The 9,777-nt window shown below is 37.1% G+C and overlaps 2 protein-coding genes across 3 annotated transcripts in view; one reads left to right on the plus strand and one right to left on the minus strand.

The window, feature by feature from the left end:
- The first annotated feature begins 1,832 nt into the window (after window positions 1-1,832).
- LOC132109353 (toll-like receptor 6) lies at window positions 1,833-5,280 on the plus strand. The gene is made up of 2 exons (XM_059515370.1): window positions 1,833-1,875; window positions 2,407-5,280. Exon 2 carries the CDS (start codon window positions 2,411-2,413, stop codon window positions 4,802-4,804), a length of 2,394 nt encoding a protein of 797 aa, XP_059371353.1. The 5' UTR covers window positions 1,833-1,875; window positions 2,407-2,410; the 3' UTR covers window positions 4,805-5,280.
- A 379-nt stretch (window positions 5,281-5,659) lies between these two features.
- ints10 (integrator complex subunit 10) overlaps window positions 5,660-9,777 on the minus strand; it is an 11,593-nt gene continuing 7,475 nt past the window's right edge. Inside the window, exons 15-18 of one of the 2 annotated variants that reach the window (XM_059515372.1) lie at window positions 9,552-9,714; window positions 9,063-9,156; window positions 7,325-7,393; window positions 5,660-6,186 (exon numbers count right to left, since the gene is read on the minus strand). In XM_059515372.1, the coding sequence (XP_059371355.1) occupies window positions 6,030-6,186; window positions 7,325-7,393; window positions 9,063-9,156; window positions 9,552-9,714 (483 nt within the window). In that variant the 3' untranslated portion in view covers window positions 5,660-6,029. The remainder of the gene's footprint in view (window positions 6,187-7,324; window positions 7,394-9,062; window positions 9,157-9,551; window positions 9,715-9,777) is intronic. The other variant, XM_059515373.1, reaches the window with a different exon arrangement.

The raw sequence follows: 9,777 nt of genomic DNA on the forward strand, positions 1-9,777 counted from the left end.
TCTGAAGAACTTCATCTGACTTCACTTTCACTGCAAGCTGTCACTTGTGAAGCACAGCTTCAATATCCCTCTAAAGATGTTATGCCTGCTGTTTCACAACATCAGACCAGAAGACCAGCAAACAACTGCAATGACAACCACAGCTGAGTTGAAGCTCACACAAGTTGAAGTGGATGAGAGTTGTAGGACGTGATTGTAGTTTTATAAGCCTCAGCGGTGCATGTGATTGTGTTTTGAGACACAGTTTGGGATCGTGGATTAGAACAGATGAATGTTCAAAGAGGATGCTGGACAAAAATCAGCTTGATCAGTGGAAAACAAGATGTGTAACAGCAACACAAGAGACACAAACACAGAAAACTGATTTCCTGTATTCAGAGCCCTTCAAATACAGCATCCTGAGTGAACTTGCCAAAAAATCTAAATATTGAGAAAATAATTTTTAAAGTTGTCCAAATTAAGGTCTTAGCACAGCATATTACTAATAAATAAATATTTTTTGATAAAATGTACGGTAGGTGACACACACACACACACACAGACATATATATATAGTTTTAATGAAGTTGCATATATAAATAAAATATATCTGACACGGTTTTTTTTTTTTAGGTTTTTTTTTTACCAAGTAAAAAAACACTTATAGGCTAGACATAATTAACATATGTAAATAACACACATTTTACTAGGGGGATTTTATATATTTTATTAAGCTATACCTTCACCCAGAGAATGTTCATTTGTGAAAATTATGCTCTACATGGCCTTATAGGTAGCATATATGGCAATAACACTCTAGATATAGGCCAATATATGGTCATAGGCTATATTACATTTTCATAATGAAATGCAGCCTTAATTTGCTCAAAACTAGTGGCCATTATTCCCTTCATTCTTTGCGTCAGGAGCACGCCGTCGCCTGGTGCTTTAAAATACTTAAGATTATTTGATACAATACCTAAAGCTGATAAAACATGGTTGCTTAGTCACACACACTTTAGAGAGCCCTAGATAGTGTTTGTAATGGCTAACAGCATTAACTGCATCTAAGGCAAAATAAATCGCTGCATAACTACAGTTCCTCACAGCAACGTTATCAGTCTTCTGTAAAAATACAGACTGTACACTAAATTTTGTCTCTTATGAAAGATAAAGTGCTAAGCATGTTATCTGTTACCTAACAGTGTTTCCGTAACTCTAAAGGATCGTTAAATCAGCAGAAAGAGCAACTAAATCATCTGCTGGTCAAATATGATACTGTATGTTCTGCCAAACCAGTCGAATAATGCTGCTCAATTTCTAAGCAATGATTTATGTAAAAAATCCTATTTTGACATATATGACCCTGGACCACATTCATAAGGTTGATTTTATTAATTTTTTTCCCTTAATAAATAAGCTTTTCATGATACAACTATTTGAAAATCTGGAATCTGAGGGTGCAAAAAAACCTAAATATTGAGAAAATCGCCTTTAAAGTTGTCCAAGTGAAGTTCTTAGCAATGCATATTACTAATCAAAAATTACGTTTTGAAATGTTCTTAAAATCCTAATGATTTTTGGCATGCCTTGCCTTGTCATGCCTATATGTTAATATTATGAATCAGATGTGTTAGAGTTAGTTTATGCAAAACGTATTAAAAACAAAATAAAACATGTAGCTTACTGCTTACTGTGACAAGATGCTTGCAAACAAGGTCAAAGTATTTCTTCCACATGAGGCTCCATCCCTGAGAGTAAATAACTTGGTCACTGTCAGTAAATGACTGTAGTTTGGGGAAGTGAAACTTCGGAAAAAGCAGAAATTGAGTTTCATCATTTAAATGTGATCAACAGTCTCATATGACAGTGAACAGCCTCATCCACAGCAGACGGGTAAGAGAAAGAAAGTTCTTCTATCTATCTATCTATCTATCTATCTATCTATCTATCTATCTATCTATCTATCTATCTATCTATCTATCTATCTATCTATCTATCTATCTATCTATCTAATCTGATGCTGAACCAAATTAAATTTGATCAGTTAAAATCAATGCAGGTAATATGAAAACAGTCCATGATATTTTTTTAAAGATAATTAACATGCTAATTAAACAGGAGTTTGAAATATATAACTGATATACAGTAAATTTAAATGCCAACATTACCATATTCACCATATTATAAAATGTAATAACTTTCACTCTGTAATGTCTTTTGATTTACAGTAAAAGTAGTCCAAATGCATTTCCCAAATGCCTTCATTTGCATTTATTTATTAATTTATTTCATTTTATTTTAGCAAATTTAAAATACTCCCATGCAACCACAAAGCAAACTAATACTAGAGACATGAGTAAAAGTGAAAACTGATGGTGGTTGACTTAAAACAGGAAATGAAATCAAGTGTTTTTTCTCCTTCAGAAAGATGAAGCCGTTGGGTTGGTGGCTGCTGTTTGTCTGTGTCACATGTTTCCACACATCTCCCATTCTGGCCATTAAGAGGATCATAGTGAATTACTCATCTCAGAACCTGTCCTCGGTTCCCCCTGGCCTCGAACCGTCAACGGAGGACTTGGATCTCTCGCTGAATCGCATCCAGGCACTGAGCGCCAAAGACTTTACCACAACACCACGACTCCACTTCCTCAATCTGTCCTGGAATATACTAGAGAAAATAGACACGGATGCATTTAACTCTACGCCAGCTTTGGAGATCTTGGATCTGTCGCACAACAGACTCCAGAACCTCTCGAACCAACCGTACCTGCTTAAAACGGGACGTCTACAGCTCTTAGACTTGTCATCCAACTTGTTTTCCATCATGGCGCTTGGAAGGGAATTTTCCACTTTGAAACACCTGCAGTGGTTGGGCTTGAGTGCCAAATCAATCAGCAACCAAGACTTCACTTACATCACCAATCTTACTCTGAAAACGCTCTTTATTAATGCACACAGCCTACAGATGTATCAGGAGAACAGTCTTACAGAGGTACACTCAGAGAAAGCCATCATTGTCTTGTCTAAAAGGGACTTTGACATTGCAATCGCGGTTGATGTGTTTGCAGCGTTTAAAGAAGTCGAATTCACTTTGGTGGACAGCGAGATGAAGGTCATCCAGCACATGCACCGTCGAGGAATCCTACGCACCGTTAGCTTGGAAATCTCCAAAGTGGAAACCACCTGGCATGTTCTAACAAGCTGTGTAAACACAATATTGCAGTCTACAATCCAACAGCTTTCTTTCTCAGACCTTACAATGACAAAAATGGAAAACGGCATGCCGTTGTCCACAAGCCGCATGTTGGATTCCTTTTCTACGACTAGAGCATCCGTAACCGAATTCATCTTCAATCAAAAAGAGCTCTATGACTTCTTCATAAACATGCCTGCAAGAAACGTCAGTTTAACCCAAACGCCAATCATCTTCATGACCTGTCCTTTGACTGTTAGCCAGATCGAGGTGTTGGACTTGTCCGATTGCGCACTTACAGAAAACGTCTTCTCGGTTGATCCGAACACTGAATGCACTACATTGACAAATCTTTTAAAGTTGGTTCTGAAGGGCAACAACTTGAAACTCCTTAGACCACTGACCTTAAGAATCCATCTCATGGATTCGCTTCAATACATCGATCTCAGTCAAAACAAACTTACCTATTCCGAGGAACAAGGCAAATGCGTTTGGCCTCCCAAAGTTGTCCAACTAGATTTGTCTTCGAATGGGTTCGACCAGAGCGTCTTCAAGTGTTTGCCTGATTCCATACGGATCCTAAACCTTCAGAATAACCGCGTGACCACAGTTCCTTCAGATCTTCAGGTTTTAGACGACCTGAGGATCCTTGACCTTATGGACAACCGTCTTCTAGACCTTCCCACCTGCCAAGCGTTCCCAAACCTGCAGAAGCTCTCTGTAAGATCCAACTCAATTCATTCGCCTTTACCTCGAGCCCTCGAGACATGTTTGCATCTTAAAGAGCTGGACTTGAGTCGCAACTCCTTCATCTGTACATGTGCTTTGCGTGAATTCACCACACTCATCAAAGACCGAGTGACACGACCCAAAGGAGAATCTCTTGGTCTGACTCTTGGCCACTGGCCAGAAGGATACCGATGCAGTTACCCAGAATCCTGGAGAAACTCCTTACTGGAAGACTTCTACCTTCCTGAGATCTCCTGCAATGCTTGGATCTTGTCTATTACTATTCTGATTCCGACAATCACTTTAATAGTCGCTGTTAGCCTTCTTTGCAATCATCTGGATGTGCCATGGTACCTCAAGATGATCTGGAAATGGACGCGAGCCAAGCACAACGCAATAACTTCCCAAAGGAAAATGGAAGACTTGGAGGGGTTGCGATTCCATGCATTCGTATCGTACAGCCAAAAGAACGCGGACTGGGTCAAATCTCAATTTCTTCCCAAGCTCGAAGGCGACTACGACTTGCGAGTATGTCACCACGAGCGTGACTTCATCCCAGGAAAGACAATCGTCCAGAACATCCTCCGATGCATCGAGCAGAGCCGAAGGTGCGTCTTTGTGCTCTCCTCTCATTTCGTACAGAGCGAATGGTGCCACTACGAACTCTACTTCGCCAATCACCAGCGGGTGACACGAGGGATGGACAGCATCATTCTCATTCTGCTGGAACCTCTGCCATTGTATCTCATACCCTCCAAGTACTACCAGCTCAAGGCTATGATGTCCAGACGCACCTATCTGGAGTGGCCACCGGAAGGAGTCAAGCAGAAACTCTTCTGGGCAAATCTTAGAGCAGCTCTGCAGGCCGACCTTCCCAGTCCGTCAGAAAGAGAAGAATAGTGATAAGAGGCATTTTACTAATCATTTTTAGAGATAGTCAAGCAGATACTCATTTAAAACAGTGGTTATCAACCAGAGGGCATCAGCAAGTCTTCACAGGGGCTTCAAGATGACTGAAAATTATTTGAAATAATTCAAAACAAGTCCAAAATTAAGATATTTATGGACCTGGAAAATTTAGTTTATTCATTTTTTACGCAATGCCAGCTTTGTTTTCATGTGGCTATTTCACGGTTATAATAATAAAATTATATCAGGTTTTTAAAATCTATTATTCCCAGAATATGGAGAGATATCACATACTTAATAATGGATTTATTAAATACATCATGGAATGATGCACTAATTAAATGAAAGTCAAATTAAAATGTAATCATAAATATTTTAATTTAAGGCAGTACCTTGCATCATTTTTTGTTATGTGAAAAGCTACATTTAATTGTAATGCCTATTTATGCTTACATTTGAGTGTACATGTATTTTAATTATTGCAAAATTCCAAGCTTTAAAACATTTTATTAGCAGAATTTATGAGTAAAAACTATATAAAAAATCCTTAATTCTTATGCAATGGATCACATACAACTGAAAAAGGCATGCATATTTATTGCTTAAAAAGACTGGGGACCCTGAAGAAAACTCAGAAATGTAAGAACTAAGGAGTAAAAAAGGTTGAGAGCCACTTTTTTAAAGTTATTAATTACAAAGATTGTTACCTAGCATGCAAAATTACCAATCCTTGAAATGAATAACCGTGAGACAAAAGACATCCTGAGATTTACAGTGTCCTTAAGGAAGACCACGTTAGTGATGGATGAACTGAAACAGGATAGAGAATGACTATTAAATTCCATATTCAACTACAGAACAAATGTTTTATTTATTATGAGCTACCAGCACAACATTATATTACACAATAACACAGTCTAGTTCGGTCAAGAAGCATGTTACAACAATACAATGTGAACATATTGCATTTGCTTTAACAATGAATTATGCATTTTACACACAAATAATAAGAAAATGCTGAATAATTTTGAATGTTTGTTCATTAATACCTCAAATAAAACCATGACGTAAATGAGATCTGCTCGATGACCAGTGCATCGCAACTCTAAAGATGTCTAAAGCTTTATATATGATTTAAAAAGTTGACTGATTTCAAAAATGTCTGAAAAAAAGTATCAAAACTGGACTGATACATAGGTTAAAGGTCAGAGGTCGCTCAGGGTAATGACTGGACGAGGATGATCTTTTCGTTAATGCAGAAGCGGTGGAGGACTGTGAGCAGGTTTTCTCCGCATCTTGACACCTGACGCTCCATCGCCAGCCGAAAATCCTCCTTTACGCCTTTAGTGATTCCTCGAGTCACGGTGTGATGTCTATGAAAACAGAAACAGACATGGCGTGTGAGAACACATAGAGCCAAAACAGGCCACTTAATACAGAAAGAACTGAGAACTGAACCAATGTGAACGTTAACTTTATGCAGAACCCATACAAGAAACAAAACCATTTCGAAACCGCAGTTTCTCCACATTCAGACAGATATAAGAGCAGAGCCCTTCCAATCAAACACTGAACACGCACACACATGAATACTGTGGCAGAAAATACACATAAGGGTGAACCTCACAAAGAAACGTCTGGCTCATATTGCATCCCAAAATTCAAAAATAAATACAATAAAAACAAAAAAAAAGAAAAATTATAAACTTAATAAATGGCACCAAAATTTTTTTTATTTAAATATAAAAATAAATAAATAAATAAATAAATAAATATATATATATATATATAATTATAAAGAACTAATCAACTAAATAAACTAAATCAAATTAAAATAAAAAAGTAAAATTATATTTAAAAAGTTAAATTAAAATGATAAATAAATATATATTTAAGAAAACATACCATTTTGAACAGCCTTAAAATGTTGGTACTTTTTCTATTTGTTTTGTTTTGTTTTTAAGCACATTAAAATCTAAAAAAAAAAAAAAAAAAATATATATATATATATATATAAAAATTTAAAATATATATATATATATATATATATATATATATTACATTTTTAATAAAGAGAATCAGACATTTTCCACATTATCATTACTGTAAATGTGATTTTTGCAACAACAACAAAAAAAGAAGACAATTTTATTCATGCAAAATATAATTTTCTATTTTTGATTTTGATTCCCGGGTGCGATACAACTCAGACATTTCTTGACATCGCCTGCGAGATTCACTCATGAATGTAAAACGCTGCAATTCAATGAAAACCACGAACACGATGCAATATAAAACGAACAAAATGAAAAAACATTCTTCGAAGACTTCACAAAAACCCGAGTAAAACACAACAGAAAAGGAGCCGCATGAGAACGGGAACGATCTTGCAAAATGAAAATGCTTGAGCAGAATGAAGAGAAATAATAGGAGGAGAATGTGAACACATGGTCAGGCTGGGAGGAGTCTGGGAGGGTTGGGGGCGGGGTTTCGGTGATGGGGGTGGGGTACCTGTCAGCCTTCTGAGCCCCTGGAAGCAGCAGGGTGTTTAACTCCACCCCCAAGGCGGGGCTGGGGTTCCTACGGACAGCAAACACTCATAAACGCACCGCCAGCACGATCACAGCTGATGCACTCCCACAACCCTTCAAACAGCCCATCAAGAGCTAGCAGCACATCCCAAAACTACCATTATAAAGCTTAAAATAACATTTTCCCAGTCTATTTTTCATCGAAAAATACCATACAGTCATTTCCTACTGATTTACAATGCAATGTAAAGTAACAGCTCCTCCTTTATATCAATTCAGACATGAATGTAATATATATATATATATCTCATTTAGATCATTTATATTTATAAGTACATTCTTATAAATAAAGGTTTATGCATACGTTTTTGCAGGGATGCCACAGAAGTCAAGTCATTTCGGAACAAACCAACTAAATTTAAGAAACTTGCCCATCTGTCTGGACAAAGACAAACATAAACAGTGATAATAAAGCCCGGATATTAAACTTCATGGATGAATATTGACCGAGTAATCCACTATTTTATAGAAGAGGGTCAAAATGGCAATTTTCACCTGAGATTCAGAGCCAAATTACAGAGCGTTAAAAATGACTTTAGAAAGATTGAAGCATCATCATTTTATTTTTACACAGAGATCTCTAGGTCTGTTAGTAAAATCTGTTGACTTCAGGAATCTGTGTTGCATTATATGCTAATGGTGACCGTTCAAAAATGGGAAAAAGCACTTTTTGAGCTCCAAAGTTTGCAGGCCTGTAAGTATCTCGAGAAGTATCTTAATATCATTTTAGATTCTGGTTCTTAAACTTTTCTTTTAGTATCTTCATTTTTAAATCTCTATATGGTTCACTCCCAGACACACGGGGATCTACATGTACCATAAAACATATCTGTCTGAGATGCAATAATATACTTTTCTCCTCAATTTTTACATGTCTGTAACTCTAGAAGTATTAAATATATCTTAATATCCTTTTAGATTCTGGTTCTTAATGAACATTTCTTTAGTAATCTTTATTTTTAAGGCCCTTTATGGTTCAGTGCCAAAGATATGGGGATCTCAATATGACTCCATGTCAAAATTGCTGAATATTTCCCATTTTCAGTGGTCGAAAACCAAGTGTGGGTCACTTTGCATACAGCTGATATTTATAAAATAAATAAAGATCTCTGGCTCGTTGACACGAAAATACCTCTCAGTGATCAGTTCTTTAAACCTTTATATTTTTTCTCAGTGTGAATTGCATTTTTATAATCTTTTATATATCTTTTACACTGTAAAGAAGCTTTAGTGGCTCCACGGATGATAAAAGTTCTTAACGGAAACATCAATGCCAATAAAGAAGCTTTACTTTTAAGTCTGCTCTGTCATTCATCCAGGAATTTTTAAAATTTGTTCTCGATCTTAAACCCTAAACAGATCTGAACCTGCAAGTTGCAACCCCTTTAAACCCCCACACAATGTCAGACAAAGACCATAAAACTGATCAAAAAGGCTTCAGAAAGCAGCTGGAGGACATCAGCACTAAAGCAGGGTAAAGAAAACACACTAAGCAAACCGCCTTCTTCCTGTCACGGATGTTAGTGTTAACCGCAGACTATTAGACATGTCCAAAACAGAAGGAGAAAGGAAACAGGAAGGAGGGAGAGACCTTCGATGATCACTTCTCATCATCTCCAGTTCCATTGGCTGATGTGAGAGATGTGGGCGGGACTTACTTGATGAGCATCCCCTGATTGGGCAGGAGTTCCAGCTGGACCCGCCCTCCTTCTGTCGTGCGAAGGTAAGCGAACTCTTCTAACATGTCAATGTCTCAGAGAGAAAGCTGGTCAAGGACAAATATTCACATTCAAATACACTCATTCTGAATTAGGATTATCTTTCACAGTGTCAAACATTTTAAATGCTCCTGCCGTGTGAAAAATAACTCTATAAAGCTACTGCATCATATTAAATACAGTTTTTGTCCATATAAACATCAGTGTCTGCATCAAGCTGATGCATAAAAAAATAAATAATTATAACCAAATGTAAAATGCATAAGTGTGATAATGAACAGATGTGTTATAATGTATTAACTGAGGTCACAATATTCTTGAGATGGTACAATGCATTGTAAGTGCATAGTTAATGCATTGAAACTAATTTTATAATGCGTTATACATCAAGGCAGTGGAGAACTGGTCGATCTCTGTTCTGAAGGATACTGGTGACGTAGTTGAAGAAGTTCTCGTACTGGAAGCTGCCCTGCTGGCAGATCTTATCCACCGCCTTCAGGAAGAGATTCTCACCCTGCGGCCAATCATACTGCAGGAGAACGATCACATGACCCAGTGCCAGGTCGTCTCTTTTATCTGTGAAGGCCCTCAGCTTAGAAAGAGAAGAAACAAGTTAAAAACCGAAGCTGAGTTGTGAGGTTTGAGCAGGTGAGAT

The sequence above is a fragment of the Carassius carassius genome, chromosome 29, assembly GCF_963082965.1.
Source record: "Carassius carassius chromosome 29, fCarCar2.1, whole genome shotgun sequence".
In the NCBI taxonomy this organism is placed as follows: domain Eukaryota; kingdom Metazoa; phylum Chordata; class Actinopteri; order Cypriniformes; family Cyprinidae; genus Carassius; species Carassius carassius.